The sequence below is a fragment of the Hyperoodon ampullatus genome, assembly GCF_949752795.1.
Source record: "Hyperoodon ampullatus genome assembly, chromosome: 6".
Classification (NCBI taxonomy): domain Eukaryota; kingdom Metazoa; phylum Chordata; class Mammalia; order Artiodactyla; family Ziphiidae; genus Hyperoodon; species Hyperoodon ampullatus.
In genome coordinates this window covers 76,606,029-76,631,236 of record NC_136919.1, presented here as the reverse complement: position 1 = coordinate 76,631,236, position 25,208 = coordinate 76,606,029, and the positions used below count along the sequence as shown (strand labels likewise).

The following is a 25,208-nucleotide window of genomic DNA, read 5'->3' as shown; positions in this document are numbered from 1 at the left end:
GGCAGCTCAGTGAAGCCAAGCACTGACTGAATGGATGAAGGATGCATTGTTATCCATGGGGCTTGGGTGCTTTTGAGATTAAGCTGCTTTGGTGGCCTGCCCGGACCTGACCCCCTGGCCATCACTGTTGCAAGTTCCAAACCCATTGTAAGGTAAGGCCTGGCCACCTAAGCATAAACAAATGTTGCACAGTGAACCCGGAAGTCCAAGGTAAACACTTTTATTCTCAGTTCTGCCTTAGCTGTCTCTAGTTTTGCAAGCATGAATAAATGGAATCAACAAGAATCCTCTCCCTAAATGTCTTTCAATAAAATCTGTCACCAAACAAGTTTCCTGTTTTTCCTAAAGAGAGTGTGATTTGAAAGTGACCTAATATGAGGGTGGACCATCGCAGTATATCAGGGTTAATCATCCTGCTTCCGTGCCACTCTCACTTGGCAGCAAATAGCCGCCCAGCAGATCTGCCCTTCCAGCCAGGTAAAGAACTCAGTGAGGAAGGGAGCCGCGAGGGGTGCGGCGGGCACAGAATCCTGAGCCGTTTCCGCCCAGAGCAGGGCAGACCTGGGCAGAGAAGGAGATGCGGCTTCATTCACGGCCTCCAACTCCGCGCATCCAAAAGCCAAATGGGTCCGGAATAACTTGTCATTCCTCCTCGAGTGCCCTTGGCTGGCAGAAAGGGGAGCCAAAGAGCGGGAATAAATGTTCTCCAGAGTGCCCCCTTTCTGAGGAGTACCCAGAGGGGGACCCCTGCTCCCAGCCAGGAAACTACAGGGTTAGGAAGGGGATCCATCCGCTCAGAGGCCCTGGGTGCCTTCCAGGGCCCATCTTTCTTCCTGCTCCTCAGGAGCCCGGGCCCCGCAGCTTCACAGGACAGTCTCTCGGATGACGCCAATGAGGCTGTGTGGCCTCTCAGCCTCCGCTCGCCGGGGCCTCCTCTCGGCTCTCGGCCTCCCCGCGGGGACAAAGGTGCTCAGATCTCCGCAACTCCGCAGGTGCAGCAGGCCAGGCTGTCTCCTCGAAGGCAGCACAAGGGCCCTGGAAGTGCTGGGCTGCATCGGGCCCATGATCTTTGGGAGAATAAACAGGGTGACAAAGAGGTTAAGCTTCACCAGATGTGGTCCTCAGACCTGCCTCCTACATTTATCCATGTAATATTTAGTTTAGTTGCCTTGGGAAAGAAAAAAGGGTGTTTTCCCAAGGTGGAACCCACTTGGAATTCCAGAAAGTCTTTTAACATGTTGGCTCTTTCCTGAAGTTCCTAAGAAATACCCCAAATTTTCTATTGTTTCAGCTGTAGACCTACCATGTTTAACTATTTGTCAATTGCAATTTCCTGCTTTATATTTAACATTCTTCTCATCACTTTTTTCCCAATTTCCCTGTGGTCTAAGCCAGTGATTCTCACTGGGTCTGCACATCATGAGAGGGGAGGGGAGCCTGTCAGAAAAGTAGATTCCCTGCTCCCCCCTAGCAATTCTGACATGGGAATCTGGAACGGGGCTTGGGCATCTGTATTTTTAACGAGAACTCAGGTGATCCCGATATACTTGAAAATTGTAGAACCACCGGTCTGCTTAAGTTTATAAAATGTCAGCTAAAACTAATGGTGCTTCTAATTGATCTGATAGCTCTCCAATTAAGGAAAAAACATGATAAACACCATAAAAACTAGGCCAATTTATTTGTAAAAGCTGTTAAGAATGTTTCTACTGCTAGATCTATTTTGCAATGCAGCACATACATAACTTTAAATATATCATATAGGGCTTCCCTGGTGGCGCAGTGGTTGAGAGTCCGCCTGGCGATGCAGGGGACACGGGTTCGTGCCCCGATCCGGGAAGATCCCACATGCCGCGGAGAGGCTAGGCCCGTGAGCCATGGCCACTGAGCCTGCGAGTCCGGAGCCTGTGCTCCGCAACGGGAGAGGCCACAACAGTGAGAGGCCCGCGTACCGCAAAATAAATAAATAAATAAATAAATAAATAAAATAAAAATTAAAAAATAGAATTTATTAAAAAAAAATGTATATATATATATCATATAACAGCAAAAATGGGCAATCCCCAATCCAACTGAGATTGATAAGAGGAGAACTGCTGTGTACATACAGTTTTTAAAATTACACAGTCATGTCTGTATGACCTATATTGCTGTTAGCACGTTGGGAAAAACTCAAGTGCTTTATTATCATCTAACATCACAGAACAATCATTGGGATGTCTTTTTGTTTAGTTTCCACCATTCTGAGATTTTAAGGTCATTAAAAGGTTAATCCCCCCAAAAGATGGGACATCAAATTTTTCTAACACTCTGTTATTATATTTGTCTTTAAGGCTGTCTTTGTTTCCTGAGTAAGAAGAAAATTCCAGCATTCATAGATGTCTACTGTTATTACATGGTAAGTTAGGACAAGTGGTTTGGATATTGGTAAAAAATTAAAATGGATATAAAAACACATCCCAATAATACTAGAGAAGGTGAAAATGTGCAAAGCTGGGTAGAGTCAGAAATAAAAGCTCCCTTGCCCTTGTCCCTGTCTCCTTCTGTCTGGGGGATGGTGTGGCATTATGATACCTCACCACTGGGATCCAGTTCTGGAAGCCCCGGCAGATGGCCCAGAGTCTACTGCCACAACCCCTGTACCTGAACGTTGGTCCAGTCTGTGCACAAAGACCTCGCAAACATTTATAGTGATAGCATCTGTTGAACTATAACTGCTTGTTCTTTTTCCCCAAAGCTATTTTCCATCAAGCAAGACTTTGCAGAAGGTCCAGACCAACAGCTCTGCAGATGCTCCAGCTCTTACCTCACCAGAACTTGGCAGCTCCAAATACTTGCTTCTGTTTTTCAGGCAATTGGGGTAAACAGAGGGAAGGAGGCAGGGAATGACATCTGGAGGAGATCAGGGACATGTGCGTGTAAATCTCTCTCCTACACAGGCTACCAACTGGACCCTGACCTAGGACTACTGGTTGACCACTTTTTTTTTTTTTTAAAGTACGCGGGCTTCTCACTGTTGTGGCTTCTCCCCTTGCGGAGCACAGGCTCCGGACGTGCAGGCTCAGCGGCCATGGCTCACGGGCCCAGCCGCTCCACGGAATGTGGGATCTTCCCGGACCAGGGCATGAACCCATGTCCCCTGCATCGGCAGGCAGACTCCCAACCACTGCGCCACCAGGGAAGCCCTGGTTGACCACTTTTTAAGAAAGTAAACAACAAAAGGGCCCATGGTTCATGCACCTCTTCACACGAGTAATCAGACTGTTCTGCTCCCCACGGTCCCCTGAGGGATGGGACAGAATCTGGCTTCTGGCTTCTGTAAGAAGAGGCCAGCAGGTGGGAAGGGGAACAGAAAGGAAAGTGAGATGGGGATTTGTTCAATCTGCCTGAAAAACGTACCTAGGATCCAGTATCTGGCAATGACCCTGAGAACCAGGCCAACTCAACTCAAGAAGTATTTGATGGGCACATAATACCCACAGGCACAGCCAAGTAACACCCATGAGCCACTGTGCACTGAGGTCTCCAATGGCCACCCCACAGACATGGAGCTACAGAGCAAACACCCAAAAGGTAAACGCTGCTTTTGAAAGATGTGGGTGAGGAAAGCTGCGGCCCATTCCCACTTCTCATCAGAGGGAAATTCCATTCACTCAGACATACGGATGTAGAGACCACCTAGTCCAACACTTCACTTTAAAGATGAGAAACCTGACACGCAAGTGGAATATTTACGTGCCCGGTTTTATGTTTTCACAGGCTACTTGTTTGGGGATTGCCGTGTGTTTTTTAATAAATGGAAAGGAAAAGATGTTTGTTCCTTTAAGTCTATCAGCTTAGGTAATCTTGCCAAACATTTCATGGGAACGTGAACGGCTCCCAGAATCTTGCCAGTATTAAAATTCACATATGTCCATCATTGTCGAAGGGCTGAAAAAACATGCCAGATCAAGGGAAACGTTCAACTTAGGAAATGGAATGTTAAATGTACTCCACACTGCCCATAGCCCTTGCTTTCATCCCTGAGCTGCTCCCTTTTCTTTTTTTCAAGCATGCTTCCATATCTCGGAAAAATCGGTTTCCGTTCTCTTGGGCCAAGAAGGCTGTGGCAAAGTCACATGTGAAAAGGAAGCACGCAACTTCCTCCTCTCCTTCCCCAGACCTCCTAACCCCATTCCCCTTGATACAGTGACCATGAACTTTCTGTGCCTTCGACAGGAAACCGGAGAAGCCGCTTCAGCTGCTATGGAAACAAGTCATCTGATTCATGCCTGATATTAATAATAAAACTACCTGTTCTAGAAAACTGGCACTTGTGATGGCTTCCTCCATGTGCTCCTCATCGGACTTCAAAACAGATTTAATGTTTTCTACAAGTTCATGGATGTCCGGGGTCATGCTGCAGGAGGACTGCTCCAGGAACCTCGCCACCAGCAGCTTGGTGTCCATGTAAGATTTGTAATCTATTAAAGACCTTGGTCTGCATCTCGAAGCTCGGGATCTCAACCCTCTTCTCAAGGTCACCGCAGCCAGGTCTGGTCTTCCCTCAGTCTGAGTCGCGGCTTCACAACTGAGCACGGGGACGGCTGTGGGCAGAGACAAACAACACGCACCTTTTGGCCAAGCCCCGTGAGCACACATCTGTACTTGAAACAGCACAAACCAAGAAACTCCATGTGGAAAACATATGACAAATGCTGACAGCCATGCACATCTTGCTTTTCCTCTTGCAGGAGGAAAAAAAAAAAAACCCACCAACTATGACACGAGCTTACTCCCTGAAGTGTAATTTCAATAGGACACGTCCCCTGAATATTTTATTGTGCCACATAAAACACAACCATCAAGGTAAAGAGAGATGACAGAGAAGAGCATCCAGAATGCAAATCACGATGGAGCAGTGGTTTCATGGGGTGATCACCAATATATAGGGATGGTTTGGGCAGGCAGAAAACACATGGTTGACTGATGGAAGAATGTTCTGGGGAGAGGATGAAGAAGCCACTGGAAGAGAGGAACTGAGGAGAGACGAGACTTGTGGGATGAATGGAATGCTCTGCTCACATTGACTGTACCTTTGTCCTAAACATCCTCAGGGGCACTGTACTGACTTATAGTATCGACGTCACACCATGGCTGGGAGGTGGCGCTAGGGCTGACTATTACAGAAAGAGAAATCTAGTGCAGAAAAAGTACACGTCATTCTGGAAGTCAACAGAGGGCCTGGGAAATCCACCACAGGCTAATTTCCACAACTACTACTTCAGCAAGGGTATAAGGACTGGCAGAACATTACTGCACTGGCAGATGGGTGAAGTGAAATCAGGCCTGGTCTCCACATGTTCATAAGCCAGCCAGCAGCCTTTAGTGTACACGACACTGGAGATATCAGTCTGTGAAGGTCTGACAAGCAGGAATTTAGATATTCAAGGAAGAAGGGAGGCAGGGGGTGGGAAAACAGGTGGAGGAAGGGGAGCATTCCTTTTCCTCTGGAGAAAGGCAGGCATGAGGAGTTCTAAACAGGGGTTGGCAGCCGTCTTCCTTGGCTGCCACGTGCACATCACAGAGAACCTGACTCTTCGGGGAACACTCACTACAGACACTCATGTGTGAGGACAGAGTCAGGGACTCCACTGTCGCTTGAAGGCGACCTGGTCCCTTCCACAGCAGAGGGCTCCAACGGGTAAACACGTGTCATCCTTGCCCCTGCAGCGCTGCAGAAGGGGAGCGGGTTCTGGAAAGATCTCGTTAAGCTGTGTAGACAGCCAAGTTCCTGTGGAAGCTGCAGGTGGCCATCCCGAGTCCTCAGCTTGCCAGGTGGGGCAGAGGACCCCACGGTGAAGACAGGTCCGGGGAGCTGAGGGGCCAGAGGGCGCTCAGTCCCGGGCAGGACTCCTCCCTGCTCAGAAGCCGCTGGAGAGACAAGAGGAGTGTTCCCTCTGGCTCCCACACGGTCAGTCCAGAGCTGTAGCAAACAACACAGGCTGTCAGGGGGACAGAATACAACTAGGAGGTGACGTGGGGCCCGGGACAGAGCAGGACCAGAGGGTTTGCAAAGCTGTATTTGCAATAGAGCTTGAAGACAGCATAGGCAACTTGTTAGAACAGGTCACTGAAAGAAGCCTGTGCTGGTAGGATTACGGACTTTCATTTTCTTCCTTTATTTCCTCTATTTTTTACAATTCTCTACAAGGAAGAGGTATTTGAAGATGTTCAGGCAGTCATATATTCAGAAAAGAAGATTCGATGTCATTTTCAGTTTAAAATTTTTTTTAATTAAAAAAATTGTAACTATTAAAATTTAAAATTATTCAAGTAACATCTATACACAAACAAACTCAAAACAGAAAGGGAGAGAGATGGAGTGTGAGAGCTTCGCTCTATCCAAAGTTCTTAAAGCAAGGTCAGATTTAAATAATTCAATCTACTCATACACAGTAAAAAGATAACTAGTGTTGAATTACAGAAGAGGGGGGTAAAAAATACACCCCTTTGACTTTTTCCTGGAGAGAGAATGTTCACTCCCACAGGACTGGGAGCATCTAGGAATCAGAACTAGGTTTGCACTGTCTTCTTCGTTTGGTACCCAGCACAGTATCACGTGCAACCAAATGCTTCTGATGACAGTGACTTGACAAGAAAAATTCTTACCAGCCTTAAAAGACATGGTAGATGCCTATCCTTAACGTGCATGCAGAATACCTGATTTTCCCAAGACCTGTTAGCCCCCTCCAAGCTCTCTCTTGAACCCCAGGGCCTTGGGTGGCCAGAGCCACTCGGCACCTATAGGCAAACAAGCACAGCGCCCTGCGAAGAACTTGGGAAATGACATCACCTCTCTCTGCAGAATGATGAAGCACAGGGTCACTCTTGGATCTTGTCCTCGGGGGCTGGAGAGCTCTCCGGCTCCTCGCCGGACGTAGCTGGTTGGAGCTGGGAGTTGAAATGGATGCGCTTTCTTCTCCAGGTGTGTTAGGAATGTCCCCACCTGATTTTTTTTTTAAAGAGGAGAAACAGAAATCATTTCTGTTCAGCTGGCACCTTCAAAATGTTGGGCAGGAAACACCTGTGAGCCCAAACCTTCTGGGACAAGGGTAATACAGTTCATAATATTTGCTTAGGCTGTGGGCCCAGTAAGTTTTTATCCTGCAGCACCGTGGGAAATGCTGCCTCCTCAAACTACCCCTCCACACCTAAAACAAACAAACAAAAAGCTTTAAATCCAGGAGCAGAAAAAGAAGCCATGCTAAAATGCCTAAAGGTGCTTGGCGTCTTCTCCAGTGGAGCAGCCTGGTGCAGCGCTGGAAAGGTCCTAGCCGTTTTACCCTTTCTGACAACTCAGGCTGACCTTGATTAGGTGGAAGGTGATACGGGTACAGGTGGGGTGGGGCTGCAGGCCAAATGCAGGCAGAGGGTGTGTCTACGGGCTAGGCTGGGAAACTCCCGGAAAGCCAAGTTAAAGAGCCAGTGGCCACTAAACGAATCAGTCAAACCACTCTGGAATTGGACGACTGCTGTTCAGGAAAATAAAGTCCCATCACTTGTGAGCCTGACTCGTGGTTTGGGAAACTTTTTTAAGAAATGGAAGAATTAAAAACGTACTTAGGAAACAGAACCCTGCTGCATAATTCTACTTAAGATGGAAGGTGAACAGAGCAGAAACCCATTCTAAATGGCGCTGCTGAAAAATTACCTCCACCTAAAATAGCTGAAAGTTGATCCATTATTTATCACCATTTGCAATTTTGTCCTGTGGACAGTTCTCTGGGCCATTTAAAACCTCTCCAAAGAGAGAAAGCGGTAACAATGTTCCCTTAAGTTACAAGGATAATTGTAAACGGACTCTAGTATTTAATGCAGGATTGCAAATCAGCATTCAGTACATGTGAAGGCAGTATGACCTGGGTCCTTGGTTATAAATGAGCAAATCACTCTGCAATAGGTAAAACTCTTTTTGTCTCTTTACAAGAGCTTATCTTATTTTAACAGGAGAAAAAAAATCTTAGATCAGAAAACACAGGAAAACCAAATTAAACTCTGTAATCCATTTCTGAAAAGTCTGGTTATTCATAAAAGATTCTAAAGATATCTTTATTTCTGTTCACATATTATTTCCTACTTGTAAGCCCTAAGAGTTTATAATATTTTTATATCCAGAAGAAAGGATATAGCTTGAACCATTTGCTCCAAGAATATTTGACCTCCAACAAAATATAGTACAGATGATTATTCTACCATTTTTAGTCTATTGAATCATGAGTTTGGGCAGCAATAATGTATTTATTACCTTGAATCACTGGCATGCTGATCAGTTCCAAAGGGCTGGTGGCAGCTTCTGATCCTTCTGGCATTTGGAATGAAGATCCCTGCAACACAGGAAAAAAGAGGGTTGTCTGTTGATATTCAACTCAACCATCATCTGGACTGGAGTGAACCTGAAAAGATCTACAGGGCATGGTCCCTTCCCCACCCCGCTCTCTGTGTGGCTGCTTTTCCTACTTGCCGTCAATGTACCAAAGAGAAACTCTATGGACAGTACCTGCTGCTGGTCCATCTGGCTCACCACAGCTTCATAGGGAGGCGGGGGGTCCAGAGGACAGAACACTTCCACGCCTTTGATTCGCGCTCCATAGATATGCGGCAGTGGTATAACATCAGGACCAACCATCCTAGGAAGAGCATCCTGGCATCAGGAAGCATGTTCTGGCCATCTGATGGTAGTGGCTCCAGCATACTGGCCTTTTCCTCTAGAGGGTTATCCACTGACAATGGGGAAAATCACTCGCCACTCCACGCTACAACCTCCTGGTCCAGGAGCAGGGGAATAACCTAAGCTGCTCTCTGATGGAGTGCCCAGAATTCTTAGGCAAGTGACAACATAGAAAATGCAATACCATCATTCCTTTTAAATTTACTAGTCAAAAAGCAAACAACAATCCATAAGAGACAGAAAGCGAATTAGTGGTTGCACAGGGGCTTGGGGAAAGGCGGGGACGGGGAGTGACTGCTTAATGGGTACGGGGTCTCCTTGGAGGTGAGGAAAATGCTTTAGAACTAGACGGAAGTGATGGTTGCACCATATTGTGAATGTACTAAATGCCACTGAATTGTACACTTTCAAAAGATTAATTTCATGTCATGTGAATTTTACCTCAATAAAAAAAAAAAACAACTAAGGATTCAGGGAAACTCAATTATTTGTTACATTAGTACATGACAAAAGTTTCTTGCCCGGGTTTCCCTCATGTCTGATTCATGGTAGAAACTCACTATTTGTTAAATAAATGTTTGAAATAATGAATACATTTTTCAAAAAAAAAAGTGAACAACATCACAGCTCAGAGACAAAGCAGCAATGCTGCAGGAGGAATCACAGAGTACCTCTTCCTAAAGGTGGTCATTCAACAAACACTGATGGAGCGCTTGCTGTAGCTGTGGCTGTTGGCCTGTGGGTTAGAGACCTTTGATAGCAAAAAATAAGAACAAAAAACCCACAAGACTTTCCACCAGCATTCACAGAAGGTTACACACACACACACAAATTATCTAGATAACAAAGAACCTAAATTTGAAAACGACAGTTAAAAATACATGAAAGTTTGTACCTTATGACAAAACTTCCAGTTATAAAATACATGCAGATAAGTCCTGGGGATGTAATGCACGGCATGGTGACTATGGTTAATAATACTGCATGATGTATTTGAAAGTTGTTAAGAGAGTAGGTTGTAAAAGTTCTCATCACAAGAAAAAAAAAAACTTGGGCTTCCCTGGTGGCGCAGTGGTTGAGAGTCCGCCTGCCGATGCAGGAGACACGGGTTCGTGCCCCAGTCCAGGAAGATCCCACATGCCACGGAGCGGCTGGGCCCGTGAGCCATGGCCGCTGAGCCTGCGCGTCCGGAGCCTGTGCTCCGCAACGGGAGAGGCCACAACAGTGAGAGGCCCGCGTACCGCAAAAAAAAAAAAAACAAAAAAACAACTTGTAACTATATGTAGTGATGGGTTAACTAGATTTATTGTGGTGATCATTTTACAATATATACAAGTGTTAAATCATTACTTGTTTACCTGTAACTAATACAATGTTATATGTCAATTATATCACAATTTTAAAAAACTGTACTCAGGCCATGAAGTGTTGGAGAATGAAAAAAAGATAATAGCAAAAGTTTAACGTTTGACTTGAAATGCAAAAATCGTCATAAACTAAAGGAGATTGATGAAAAGACAAATTCTGGGGCCAGCTGCCTACAAGGGACTGCTTTTGTTTTGTTTTGTTTTAGAAAGGTGCTCTCTGCATTTATGGTTGTTTCATTTGTGCCCATTTACAAAAATGCAATTGGTGGAAGAAAAAAATTGAAAAAGATGTGATATTCTGTCTTCCTAACAATAAAACTTCTGGAGTTCTGGGATTTAGAAGGATGAGACTCCTACAGCCTGAATGAAAAAGTGAGAAAGTGCTCCCCTTTTTTCCTGCATCTTTATTCAAAAACAAGACTCTCAGCTCGTGCTTGACCTGAGAGGAAAGGAGAAGGTCACGGGCTGGCACCCCAGGCAGGGATGTGTGCAGGCTCAGCACATCTGAGGAGAGGTACCTGCAGGAATGGTCCCTCCCTAGCCTGGCTGGGAGGGGTCCTGGTAAAGTCATCAAGAAAGGGATATTCTTCTCCCTTAGAGGAGGACTTGCCCATGGGTTTCACGCCAACTCTCCATTCCAGCTGAAGCTGTTTAAGAACTATAAACACCAAGCGACTCCAGGAATACAGACCCTTCGTGGACCTGACTTTGAAGACTTTCCCGACCAATGAACAAGGCAACTTGTTTTACTCACTGAGACCTATGCACTCCTTCCTTCGGCTCCAGAGGGCCAATCTTTAATCCTTAATTACCATAATCCTGTGAGCATCTTTCCGGCACTTACAAACCCTTGCCTGTCCCCCCTCAGCCAACTCCCCATGCGTTTCTTCACTGCGGTGTCCTTGCCTGGCAAGTTCATCCCCCAGCTTTGCTTGTTAGCTCTGGTGCTGTATATTTCATGTTCCCAACCCAGTGGCTACCTGTATGTTCCTATAGAAGAGAGAGGGCTTGCTTAGGACCAAGAAGTGGGAGGAACGGGCTTCACTTTAGACCCTAAGCTACTACAGAATCTCTTCAAGAAGGAAAACTGGGGGGAGAAAGGGGGTACACTTTATCTAAATTGGCTGCAAAATGAATGGCTTCTATGGTGGTTATTACAATGACCAGCAAAGCCTCATTTAGATGGAAGATGCTGCTAGAGTTGATGTAGAAGGAAAGTTCCTTTCCTACTAAGCAACTTTTCCTTATTTGTACCACCTTTGGATAAATAAGGATCCATGGAGGGAAATAGGTCTGTTTGCTACAGGTTTTGTTCATGATCCTTTATGGTACTCAACCCAGCTATAGAGTAGAATCACCCGGGAGGGTTCCTAAACTGGGCATGGCCCAGGCCTTACCTCTAGAAATTCTGCCCTAGTTGCCTGTGGTGGGGCCCAGGTATCTGTATGCTGTCAGTGCTCCCAGGTGGTTCCAAGGCACAGCCAGGACTGAGACCACTGCTAAGCAAAATGGATTATGGTGGCTGAAATCAAAACCCTGTTATATCTGGGAAAGGTGATCAAACTTTTACTGAAAATGAGTGTCTTTAGAAAACTGTTGCCTGATAAGGTAGGGGTAAGATTAAGGGCTAAATGTTTCTTAAGAGTAAGAAACGTGCCAAGAACATCTGAAACCATGCAACTAACAATGGTAGAGCACGGTCTAAGCTTTTGTTTGTAGAAAGATTTTTTTTAGCCCATTTTCTCGTAACAATCCTCTCAGGAGTCACATGACAAGGCAGGTGAATGAGGAAACTGAGGCTCAGAAATGGTAAGAGATCCACCCAAGGTGACCCTTTTAAGAGACTCCAGAGCCTGGGCTTATTCAAATTCATCCCAAAGTCTCCAGGAAACCTTCGCTGGTTCATGCTCATGAGACCTGAAGATGAACAGGAAACCCAAACAGATCATGCAAAATACGTTCTGCTTTGATGCTACTAATAGGCCCTGAGAACTTATCCCAGGCTGATGGAGCAACTAATATGACCTTGACCAAAGAACGATCCTCCTCTGTGTGCTGAGAGAGCTTGGCCCTTCCACGGGGCACATGTTGGTAGGGGTGTGGAATGGGGAGTGAGGCAGGGTCGCCCAGCCCAACAGCTGAGCACAGAGTCAAGCCTAGGCACAGCCCAGCTCCACTTGAGTTTGGGTTTTGAAGTTCATTTGGAAAGGAAATGGGTGGGCCTTGTTGCTTTCACCTTTAAGAAATGCCCAGGTCAACCTGGCTCCCATGCACTCATCTTCAGTCTTCTCTAGCAGGTAACATCCCCACAGTATAACCAGGTCCACATTCACGAAATAGGTTGGAGACTTTCCTTTTTGACTCCTGGCTCAAGCCAATTTCTGAGACTGGGGGACTCTCTGGAGTAGAGGAGATGGGGTACACAGCCCCCTCCAGTACTTACAAATTGGTTCACAAAGTAGATAACCATCTTTGGATAGAAGCCTTGACTGCAATCAGGCTTCTATTTATGAGAGTAACTTGAGAAGCCCTTTTTCAGGGAGATACCAATGCATGAAATGGTTGTATTTATAGAAGTTAAATAAAGCTCTTCTGAGAGGTCCTAATACCTTACAGGAAAAGGGGAGCCTGTATTACGTGAAAACTCTTAACATAACTGATTGTGGAAATATTAATGAAAACATCTGTAAATATTCTTGCCTGCCTGCTTATAAGAAAGAAAATTACCAATTGGGGTTAAACAGCTAGTGTCTATGATGTTGCTTTATACTGAGAATCTAGCAAAGTCAGTCAAATTAAAAAATATCTCTGATAGAATATATATCTAAAGGTGAATAAATTTAGCCATTTAAAAAAGGAGAGTGGGTAAGGGGCAGAGGGGGAGACGGGGGCATGGGATTAAGAGACACAAACCACTATGTATAAAATAGATGAGCAACACAAAATATTGTACAGCACAGGGAAATATAGCCATTGTTTTGTAATAACTTTAAATGGAGTATAACTACAAAAATACTGAATCACTATGTTGTACACCTGAAACTAATATAATATTGTAAATCAACTACAATTTTAAAAATATACATAAAATGTTAAAAAAATAAAAGAGAAAGTGGGCTGCATTCAGATATTGGTAGAATTTTAGAAAATGAGGCTCTTTGCCCATTGGAGATATGAGCTAGTGCTCCAGGTATATACTTTAGGCCAAGCATTCTTTTTCTCTCAAGGGTGTTCTGCATAACCCCCTCCCCCATGTTCCTCTGGGAAGTTCTGGTTGGTAGAGCCCTTGATGACAAGCTTGTCTGTCTTCTTCCAACTCAGATTTGGCCAGGGGCTGGCTCAGAGCTCAGAGGAGCAAATCCAGGGATGCACCCAGATCCTCAAAGACCCACAGTGATAAGCATGATTATGGAGGTGCAGAGAAGAGAAAGGAAAGAGGGAAGAAGGGCGGGGGATCCCACAGGTCAGCACTACTTCTAAACCCACATGAGTTACTTTCCCTTTCTGCCACAGCATGAAATTAAATGTCTGTTGCCTCCTCTTAGGTCAACCAAGTGCACACCCACAACCTCAGAGAGCCAAGGAACTCTCCTTGAAGAGGGCATTTCTCTCCCCAACCATGAAGTAACAGGCACTTTTACTGTCCTTCAATGTGCACTCTGCAGACAGCCTGAGATTGGGCTACGTTTTTAGCAAACGTGTCCTATGGTACACAAAGAATATGTGTTTTGTTGCTATGTCCTTCTGGCCTCTGTAATTCTTGGCTCATTTCCTAAAAGACTAGCAAAGCCATCCTGGCCCCTGAAGCTTCGAAATTCCAGTCCACCAGTCCCTGTACAACAGGGAGGCTGAGCTGTCCCCCAGGCCATCTGTCCAGCCAGCTGAGTCCCTTCCAGCTTTGTGGTCATCTCTTATTTCCGCCGAGGTGGGTGGGCAGGGGAGGGGCTAGAGTGGGGTTTAGACACGAGTCTGAGGGACAAGTCAGGAAGATAACGCATTGAAAAGAACATTAACAGTGTCTGGGTGGGAGCTCCCACTGGTGACCTCTTTCAAAATGACATGTGGCTGCCCTGAGCACTAGAAAATGGATTTCCAAAAACCCCAAGGGTGACACCAAATTTGTTTGACAACTCTCCACGTGTACCTCAGGGTTAAAAAGTAGAAATTCCAAGCCCTCTCAATAGCAAGGGAAAGACACTAGTCTTTCTTGTAGAATTCAGAGATTTGTTTTTTAGAAGTTTAAATGTAGGGTTTAAGTTTAAATGTAGGGTTGCTTTAACCTTTAAATTCAGACTAAGATCATCACTTCATCCTGGAAGCCAACCCTGACCAGCTGACTCTTCCTTCAAGCTCTCTGCAGCCCACTCACCAGTCTAGGTTAGGTAGTCCTCCTCTTGCATTCAAAACCTCCCTTTTGAGTACTACTGTGATCCTTTCAACACTCATTTTTAATGACCTAGACTGTGAGCCCCCGACAGGGGGAGGAAGTTGGTATAACTCATTTTGAATTCCAATAACCCAGCACAGTAACTAGTAAGCAGCAGAGGATGGATTAAACGTTTGATGAATGAATAAATGAAGTCATTCTTTAGAATGGAACAATTCTAGAAGTGGCTAACAACCAAATGAATGCATGCAGCACTTCATTCTACAAATAATGATTTCTGAGATTTAAGAAACAGACGATCAAATTTCGAGCTAGAATTTGAAAAGGAGAATAAACACAGTACCTATTTTTTTCCTAGACCAAGGAGATGTAATTAATAATTAATCTTTTTTTAATGGCTGGGAAGAAGTTCATGATTTGAGGACCTGCTGATGGTTTACAATGAATATCGATTTGGCCCGACTGAGAGCATTTCCAGGGCAACAGCAGTTTTCAATCATGTCAAATTACAGCAGTTATCTCACTGGGTGTCAGTTTTCCTAAGAAGCTAATTGAAATTGAAAAACTATATCCTTAGGTCACGGTTTGACTTTGGTTTCATGCAATTTGTCAGACCAAGAAAGAGAGAGAAAAACCGGACGATCCTGGAAAATAATACAATGTCTAGATTTCGGAGAGAAGTCAGAGCCCATGCTGTGAGTTCTGGAGACACTTCGGCCTCAAAACTGAGAGCAGCCCAGAGACCTGGGCGGGGGTATGTAGGGAGGATACCTGCGGTTCGTCCGGGGTGTGCACGAGTAAAACGTGGCGAAATAGGAAGGGGGAGGCACTGGCGGCACAAAGTCATCAGGGTCTGGGATGCGTCTGTGTTCCTCCACTTCTTCCGCAGAAATCTGGGATTCATCCTAATTAAACAGCACCTCGGTTAGTCAACAGCTCAGGGAGAAAAGCAACGGATGACACGAAAAGGTCCGAGGGTGGGATAAGTGGAGTCACAGACACCCTGCCACCTCGCATGGACTTACGATGCAGGATCTTCTGGCTGCAAAGATCTGCAGGTAGCGAAGGGCGGCTGCCACCAAGCAGACGGTGGTGGTTAGGGCATTCAAGGCACACAGGGCGAAAAGGACTTTCTGGAACCAGGAAACAAGGATGCACCTGAGTACCTCAAAACTGAGGACCAGAATGCAACATAAAAACTTTAAAAAAAAATAATAATACTGCCCCAAGGAAGACAATTCCCATGAGAAAATGCATGTAAAGGACTTAAGTGGTGTTTGGCTCATGCTAGGTGCCAAACAAATGCTGGTTATTATTAACACTGTCATGCAATAGTGTGTACTTCTTAATTTTAAAAACTTATCTTAGAAGATTCCTGTCCCGGGCAGACCTGGTAGTACCGTATTTCTTTTTGCATCAGAATCCTGTCTGGAAATATCCCTTCCAGGAAAGTACTGAATTTCTCTTCTGAAGTCAGTGTCCCCAGTGATAGCAAATCCCAACCTCCCCCCTCCCACAGACTCCCACCAGGACAGCACGCTGCTTAATTCGTGGCCACTGATTCTATTTCAGGAGCCACTGGCAGAGCTGCCCCGGGCACCCAATGAGGACAACACAGGGGGCAGGCTGGCCCGATTGTCAACAGGGCTTGTCTCCTCTAAACACGTCTCAAAATAGCAGCAAAGCCAATTCCAAAAGTTTCTGTTGCCACAGTCCTGGCTGCTTAGCGAGGCTTTCCCCAAGCAAAGTCCTGGCTCAGAAAGTCTGGGAGTGACTCAGCTACCGAAAATCCAGAAGCCAAAGAAAGAAGGCCATTTTCACATCCTCCAAAACTCAGAGAGCTGACAGCTTCTCTCTGCTTAGAGACTCCTCTTCCCCACAAGAAAATAAACCCAAAACAAAGATCTAAAGAAAGCCATCAGGGATGGACCATCCAAAAGCTAATATCTCAGGGTTCACCAACTGAGCTTGTCACTCACTGGGCTAACAGACCTTAAGTCAGGACATGATTTTTATCCAATTCCCTAATAAAGGTTAATTTTGTATTTCTCTTCAGCTGGTATCATTTGTTTTTCATCTCTTTTGCTTAGTATAGTTGTGGCCTATTAAACAAGAGGTAGTGTCTTGAATTTCTCTTGTATTTTCTGGCCAATACATCTCCTTAGTCTATGTGTTTTAGAACGGCAGCACTCTCAGCCTACAGGATTCATTTAAGCCAACAAAGGAGCACTAGAACAGTAACAAATGGGCATGGACTTTAGAGGTTCTGCTAAAACTACATCTTATACGTGTAGCTACATCATGGGTGTGTATGTGTGCATGTATATGTATATGTAAATTCACATACATACACATACACATGTGTATGCATTTAGGCTCCTTTACATTTTTTACTAGCTTATAATTCTTGAGCACAAAGAAGCTATCCATTCATAATTTAAGAGAAACACAATAATCTGTGGGTTCTCAATTCTGTCTCTAGGTCACTGATAAGGAGTCTCTCATATCTGCTTTCAACAGGATTATTTGAAGGAGGTAAAAGAGGAGGAATATTTCAGGGAGCTTTGCCTTCCTTGGGGTCTCTGTGGTGTAGTTACTGGTGGGGGGTGGAATCTATTCCAGATACCTTGAGTAGAAGGTGAACAGCACTACAAGGTTGAACTGGGAAGAGTTTCAAGGCATTTTCTTTGTCTGTGCATTTGGCTGGTTGAAATTCTTCACAACAGAAGCAAATCTTGCCTTCACCGAAGTCCACCTTAAGGGGAAAAGGCAGAACAACAATTTAATTATTAAGTAAAAATACACAGGCCACACCATGGAACACCAATCCTACAGAATGAGATATGGCAGGGTTCAGTGTCAGGCAAAGTCTACATCAGTCAGGACAGCCTAGGGTATGCTGTGGTAACAACCAGCCCCAAAATTTCAGTGGCTCAATCAACCAAGGTTATTTCTTGACTACGCTACATGTGCACTGCAGGTCAGCAGAGGGCTCTGCTCATCATATTCCCTTAGGGACCGAAGTTGATGGAGCATCCACTATCTGAGGATTGAGGGTCACTATGCTAGAGACATGGAGAGCACATGATGAATTGCACATTGGCACTTAAAGCAGGTTTACAAGGTAAAAGGTAGGACACTCAGTTAAATTTGAATTCAGATAAACAGGTCATTCCTTAGGGTCAGTATGTCCCAAATATTGCATGAGATATGTTTATAGTAAAAAACGATTACTCTTTATTTGAAATTCAAATTTAATTTGGTGTCCTGTGTTTTCACTTGCTAAATCTGGTCACCCTAGCTTAAATCTTCCTCTTGGAAATGACACGCCTCACATGAGCTCAGTTTCATTTCCAAAGTAAATCATATGGCTCCACTTAATCCAAGAAGGCAAGGAAGTTCAATCTACCATGTTCCTGGAAGAAGCACAGGTCTATTTGGTGAACAGTAGCCCTAAACCATGGGGGCTTAAAGAGATCTCTTAGTTCACATCTTCAGTGTGTTCATAGATTCTAGTAGAAGTTTTCTTTTCTTTATTTGAAGTGATACAATTACTGATGAGTAATCTCATATATTTTTAGTGAGATGCTTTGCAAACTTTGGGTCACTTTTCCAAGTTTCCATTGAGTCAGGGTGGGAACATATGTACTAGCTGACTTGGGCTAATAAGACCCATAATTTGGGAGCAGAGGTTCATTCTTACTTGCTCTGCAGCTTGAGCTGTTAAAGTTGGCTATTCTATTTTGGCTAAAAAGAAAGGCCACACCTCTTTCATACTTGTTAAATTAAATAGGCGGCTTTGACTTCACTAGCTGCAAAATTCTTCAGGAATCTTTAAGAATGACTGAACATTTACAATGCTTTTGTTGCTTAACAGAAAAAAAAAAGCCTTTTTTCTCATTGAATTAAGATTCTTATCCTCTAGTCATAGTGGAAAATTTCATCGTATTTTCCGTATTAGGAGGAAACTTAGTTCCTTTTAATATAAGTTGACTAGGAAGCCAAAGGGAAAAATTTGTACCACTGGATTACACAATTTTTGGTTTGGTTTTTTTTTCTTTTGAACTGCAGTTTACATACACAAATCATAAGCATACCGTTCAAGGAATTTAGAGCCATGCATATATCTCTGTAACCCAAACCTTTATCAACATACAGAACATACCATCACCAGAGAAAATTCCTTCATGTCCCTTCCTATCGATCCCTGCCCACACCCTCCAAAGAGACAACCACTGTTTGGATATTTTTTCCATATCGATTAGTTTTGCCTCTTCCAGAATTCCATGAATCCTAGAACATTTTTTATTCCTTGCCCTTAAATCATATTGAAAGGGATGCATTACTAAAATAAACACTGATGTCCAGATTTTATATAAATTTTGCCTCTGATACAAAGAATTACAACTAGAGTTACCTCGATGGCCTCCATAATCTATCAATTCACAACCACTTTGGTTTCTGTCTTTTCCTAGTTTGTCCACAGAGATTGTTATCTCAGCAACATTCCCACACCTAGATCTACGACTCCACACACAAAGGCACAAGGCTGTTTCTATTTGAATTTTTCTTTCATTGTCTCACATTTTTGAAGGTACATCCTGCTGCTAATATCTAGATTCCTGGCTTCTAAAGGAAAACTACTGTGGACATTCAGACAGGACTTCCCTGGGCAGGTGGGAACTATTCTTTCCCCTCAGGGATCGCTGACTTTCTCTTGGCTGCTCTTCCATAGTTAATAGTATCCTTACATCAGGCTAAATTCAGAAGGTAAATATTACTCCCAATGGGCTACCTCCTTGAAAGTCTCCTGCTGAGAACTTCCTGTTTTAATATTAACAGCATTATTTAGTATAACAAAGAAGCACCTAATAGAGATGATTCATTCTTCTCATGTCTCCATTCTGTTCATGTACACAAGGCCCTCTCTCACCAAGCAGGAACCAAGCTCACGTTTTTCAATGCGACACAGTGCAATTTCCATTTCTTATATTGTATAAGCCTCAAGATCTTACCTGAGGACTTCACCTCCCTTAGGTAAGACTAGGTGTCATCTTACAAAGTACTCCCTTCCCACATGAGTCCATTCTTAATCCAAGGCATTATTTTAAGACAGAAGCCAATCCTGTGTGGGCCGCACATACACAGCTGCATTAGTCACACAACAACGGACATCCAAATATACAGAAACCTCAGCTCTCTGGAAACTTTGGATGGCAAAATTTTCCAGATAAGTGATAATTAATCCCTTTAAACAAAGGATCTTATCTGAAAGTTAATCACTATGCAAACAATAATGAATATCTATCGCTGTGCCCAGCTGACATAAGAAAGCCCTGAGGCTTCATACAAAATGATTCTAGGCAACCAAGCCTTTTGTGTTCCTCATTCTTCCTGTTCCTGACCCTTCATCTGCCTTCTTAATCCCATCTGCCCAATATTTCTGAAAACGTATTCTAACTTCTCTTCAATGTCTTTAACCATCTGCAAACAACCCTGTTCGAATCTCCCCATTCTTAAATGAAAAACATCCCTCTCTCATACTTCATGCTATTACCTGAAGCTGTCAGATCCTCTCCTTCCTCCCATCATCAATCACTATTATGGCTCTCTATCCTAGCTGCACATTAGAATCTTCTGGGAAGTTTTCCCCAAAATGACGATGCCATCTTTAGCAACTAGGGAACTGCAAATTAAAGTAACGATGAGATCTCAACTTAGCCCCATCAGACTGGCAAAAAATTAGAGAGTAACACTTGTTGTAGGTAGAGGGTTACTGGTAGAAATGTAAGTTAAAGCTCTTTAATAAAGGAACTGTCCATACATTTTAAATTAAATATACTTATTCCCAACCACTTCGGAAAACTGTTGAGCAGTTTCTTTTAAAGTTAGACATACATTTACCACATGGCCCAGCAATTCCATACTTATGTATTTACTCAAGAGAAATGAAAACAGGCCCCCCAAAAAACATTATACAAAAATGTTCACAACAGCTTTGTTCATAACACCCCTAAACTGGAAACAACCCAAATGCCCATCAACAGGAGAAGTGATAAAACCAATTGTGCTATTTTTATACAATGAAATATTGCCCTGATTAAAAAAAAAGAGAGAGAGAAGGGAAGATCAAACAACTGATATGACCCAAAAACATGGATGAATCTCAAAAACATCATGCTGAGCTAAATAAGTCAGACACAAAAAGGTACATACCACATGACTCCACCTGCATGAAGTTCAAGAACAGGCAAAACTAATCTATGGTGAAAGAAACTGGAACACTGGTTGCCTATGAGAGAGTTGAGACTGCCTGAAAGAAGACAGCAAATAACTTTCTAAAGTGATAAAAATGCTCTAGATTTTGTCTGGGGTGTATACATGAGTGTATTTGTCATGATGAATGTATACTTTGGTCAAAACTTAATGAACTGCACACTTGAGATCTGGTCATTTAGCTATAGATTTTATCTCAGTTTTTGAAAAAAATGGATAGAATCATCAAATCGCTGAAAGTGCTACAAAAAAGAATGAGACAAACAGAAGAACAATCCTTGTCCTGGGAGCCTACTCCACTTAGGTCACAGCCCCGATGGAGATCTGCAGGATAGTATTCATAGCAGTACTGCTTCTATCTGTCAAAACCCAAACCACAACAGACAGCAAGAAAATAGAGAACTGACTTGTTCAAAGGAAAAAAGGGTGTTAGACTGTACCTAATACATCTTTAAGTGAGAAAAACAATATGCAGGGAAGTGGATACAAAAGCTCCCATTTCTGAAGAATAAGTCGTGAACAACCCCACCCCATACACATCTACGTAAGGTTACATGAGCATGAAACAAGGAAATCCCCCAGCTTGTTACCGTGGATTCAGGGTGACTGGTGTAGATGGCGAGGCAAAGAGGGAAGGAGAGCATCCCTTCCTCAGAAAGACTCCACTTGCCAAATATGTTCCCTAACGAAAAACAATTACAATATGGTCCTGTTGATGAAAAATTAGGTGTTTTTATCCATAAAGACATGCAAAAAACCTGTCAAATGGTTAACTATGATGTCCCCAGATAGTGAGATTTCAAATGATTTTTGAGTTCCATCCTACACTTTTATGGCTTGTCCAATTATATAATCAGAAACAATCCCAGAGTTGGTTTTGTGGTGGGAAAAATTTTTAATTAAAAATACACTTTAAAACTTAAAAAAATACTGATGCTAAGACCCCCACTCCAGGGCAGTTGAGAATCTCTGAGTATGGGGCCCAAGTCTGGGTATTCTTTAAAAAGTTCCAGGCTTCCCTGGTGGCGCAGTGGTTGAGAGTCCGCCTGCCAATGTAGGGGACGCGGGTTCGTGCCCCGGTCTGGGAGGATCCCACATGCTGCAGAGCAGCTGGGCCCGTGAGCCATGGACGCTGAGCCTGCGCGTCCGGAGCCTGTGCTCCGCAACGGGAGAGGCCACAACAGTGAGAGGCCCGCGTACCGCTAAAAAAAAAAAAAAAAAAAAAAAAAAAGACCCAGGTGATTCTAACAGGGAGTCAGGGTAGAGAAGCACAGAATTTCTCAGAAGAGTCAACCATATAGACCCAACAGTGATCTAACCACTCAGGCTAACTAACTACTAACTAACCACTGCCCTTGGAATCCTCTCCTCTCCTGGCTTCGACCCACCCCCTTTATTTATTTATTGTTCAAGGCTCATCTCAAATACCTACGTTCCAGGTATCCTTTTCCCGTCTTCCCAAGAGTAGAAATCCTTCTTCTTTTGCACCCCCAGAGCACTGTGTCTCACACTGATGGCTGATCACAGACTCCCTTGCTTTGCAGTTGGGCATTTATTCATTCCCTCAACAAACACTGATCAAGCACCTGCCATGGTTATCCCACTCCTCTAGCTACGTGATAAACGTCTAGGTCAGAAATGATGTCTGACTTTTCTTTCTACTATCTGCAGTTTCTAGCATGGAGTCTTGCATATAATAGATGCTCCTCTTTTATCGAACTATCTTTTAAAATATTATGACTTTTCACTTCTAGCCTGTGTCTGTTCTCTTTGCCCCTTCCAATTTTCTGTGTAATTAGTAACAGGAAGAACAAACCTTGTTTAAAATTTATTTTCTGGGGACTCTATGTATGTAAAGAAGTCTGTGGGAGGTGCTGTTGAAAACTCCCAAAAAAATACAGAGCCAGACACTGTCCTCAGGAAGATTCCAGACCAGTAGAAGAGAGAAGAAAGGTGTATGAATACCTTTAGTCCAAAAAAGGAAAGAGAAATACTTCAGAGATGTACAGATAGGAATTCTGGAAGATTACCTTCCCTGGGGATCAGGGAGTATTTCCTTAAGAAGATCATCGGTGAATGAGGCTTTAAAAGGCTGACACCATTTGGATGAACAGGGAAGTAAGGGACAGGGAATGGTCGGGGGAGAGACAGCGTTGTCAGAAACAGGAAAGTAGGGCAGGAGCCTGGGTAATGACATGCAGGCTTGGGCTCCATTACAGGGAGTGCGAGTTGCTGCAGCAGGAGAGCAGGATGAGGGCAAATGATGCAGGGCCTTAGAAACCAGAAAACACTGTGAGCCTGTGCTTCCAAAACTTACGCTTATTAAGTGAGGGAATGACAAAAATCAAAGAAATTTGTGAAGGGTTTTTAAGGAAGAGCAATAGGTTTTTAGTGAGTCCAGGAGGAGCCTTCCTATCTGGGAGGGCCATGAGTCTCACTGTAAGGACCTGGTCACAGTGTTTTGAGCAATGTGGCAGCCGTCTTCACTTGCATCCTGCTGGTTTTGAAAGGGCGAGATTGCCATGGAACCAAGTTCCAAATAGATGAGGTTTACTACAACCTGTAAAGAGTCCACTTCTTTTGCTTTGTGCCACAGGGAGATATTTGTTACAGAAAAGTCCTCTTAAAAAGTTTAGAGATGGCCAAGAATTCCACCTTCCGGGCATATATTCCAGAGAACTGACCCATTTCCGTGGCAGCATTGTTCACAATAGCCAAAAGGTGGAAAAGAACCCAAGTGTCCTCCGATGGGTGAAGGGTAAACAAAATGTGTCCTGTATATACAGTGGAATATTATCCAGCTTTAAAAAGGAAGGAAATTCTGATACCTACTACAACATGCGTACATATTGAGCATGTTATGCTAACTGAAATAAGCAATTACTAAAAGACAAATACTGTATGATTCCACTTACATCTGGTAACAAGAGCAGTCAAATCCACAGCGTCAGAGAGTGGTTGTTGGGCTTCCTTGGTGGTGCAGTGGTTGAGAGTCCGCCTGCCAATGCAGGGGACATGGGTTCGTGCCCCAGTCTGGGAAGATCCCACATGCTGCAGAGCGGCTAGGCCCGTGAGCCATGGCCGCTGAGCCTGCATGTCCGGAGCCTGTGCTCCGCAACGGGAGAGGCCACAACAGTGAGAGGCCCGCGAACCGCAAAAAAAAAAAAAAAAAGAAAGAAAGAGTGGTTGCTGGAGGCCAGGGGGAGGAGGGGATGGGAAGAGTTCTAGAGATCGGTTGCATAACAATGTGAATGTACTTAACACTACTGAATGGTTAAGATGCTAAATTTTTTGCTATGGGTATTTTACTACAACAGTTAAAAATCAGGAAAAACTAGAAATTGACGTAGTACAGGTCCATAACCTCTTATCCACAATTCTGAAATCCAAAAAGCTCTGGAAACCAAAAATTCTGGATTACATTCTGTTGTCCAGACTCCACTGGGATGCTACAGAATAAACAGTATATGCGTCACATTTATCTTCTAAAAATTGTAAAAACTCTGAATGCTGAAACACACCTGGCCTCCAAAGGTTTCAGATAAAGGACTGCTGACCTAAATTCTGATAATATCCATTTTTCCTCTTTAGATGAGAGCAGATAGATATTGATTGTGGACAACTGATCCATCTATTCACTAACTAATGATGCATTTTATTACTGTGGTTCTGGGGTTCTCCTAGCTGGCCCCTGCTTTGGGAAAAAAAATTGACAACCTGAGTAAAATACTTAGCAGGAAGCTCTTTGTTTTGTTTTCCTGCTTCCTTTTACCAACTTCAGGTTTCATTTTAAGATGCTGCCTGGTCCTGGGTGTTGCCAGCCACACACTGGCACCTGGGAAAGCCGGGCAGGCCAGGGTCGGCCCAGGTGCACAGTGATGATTCAGAACTGCTTACCAGATCACACCTGGGCACACTGGACACGAACTGGGCCCCTTGGCAGCCTAGGATAAATCCGGCTAAATTCAGGAGGACACACACCACAGAGAGCAGCACAAAGAGGTTCACCTGAAACAGCAAGAGAAGAAGCAGTTAGAAAAAAGACCGTGGCTAAATTCAGAGATAGCTTTGTCTGAGTAAAAAAAACTCATATTCTTTCCCTAGAGGAAACATTAAAAAAAGTCAGAACAATGTTTTTAATGTACAAACTTTTTTTTTCATTTTTTAGAATGTTTTAAATTGTGCTGAGGAATGTCCCTGACCCTCAAGTCTTCTCAGTTTCCAGTCCCTATTTTTCTTGCTCTTTGCAAATGAGGGAGTTCTGTTAGCTGTACACTACTTTAAGCCATGGCTATTTCCTCCTCAAGCCATTGTTATTTCTTTCCGACTTTTACAGGATCATGGTAACTAGACAAATGGAGAATTCTAGAATATAAGTGGACCCAGGAAAATCAAGGAGCTCAGAGCCATTACCAGACAGAAATCACAGTATGTGTGAAAATAAAGATAAGTCTTTTTTCAGTTCCAA

General features: G+C 43.8%; 1 protein-coding gene across 1 annotated transcript in view; it reads right to left on the bottom strand.

Annotated features, from left to right (window-relative positions):
- Nucleotides 1–863: 863 nt before the first annotated feature.
- ENTREP1 (endosomal transmembrane epsin interactor 1) overlaps nt 864–25,208 on the bottom strand; it is a gene marked incomplete at both ends in the record, with an annotated part of 61,843 nt that continues 37,498 nt past the window's right edge. Inside the window, 9 exons of the mRNA XM_079706835.1 lie at nt 864–1,067; nt 4,294–4,586; nt 6,836–6,988; nt 8,288–8,366; nt 8,540–8,669; nt 15,236–15,369; nt 15,490–15,597; nt 17,091–17,219; nt 24,638–24,748. Of these exons, the coding sequence (XP_079562961.1) occupies nt 864–1,067; nt 4,294–4,586; nt 6,836–6,988; nt 8,288–8,366; nt 8,540–8,669; nt 15,236–15,369; nt 15,490–15,597; nt 17,091–17,219; nt 24,638–24,748 (1,341 nt within the window). The remainder of the gene's footprint in view (nt 1,068–4,293; nt 4,587–6,835; nt 6,989–8,287; nt 8,367–8,539; nt 8,670–15,235; nt 15,370–15,489; nt 15,598–17,090; nt 17,220–24,637; nt 24,749–25,208) is intronic.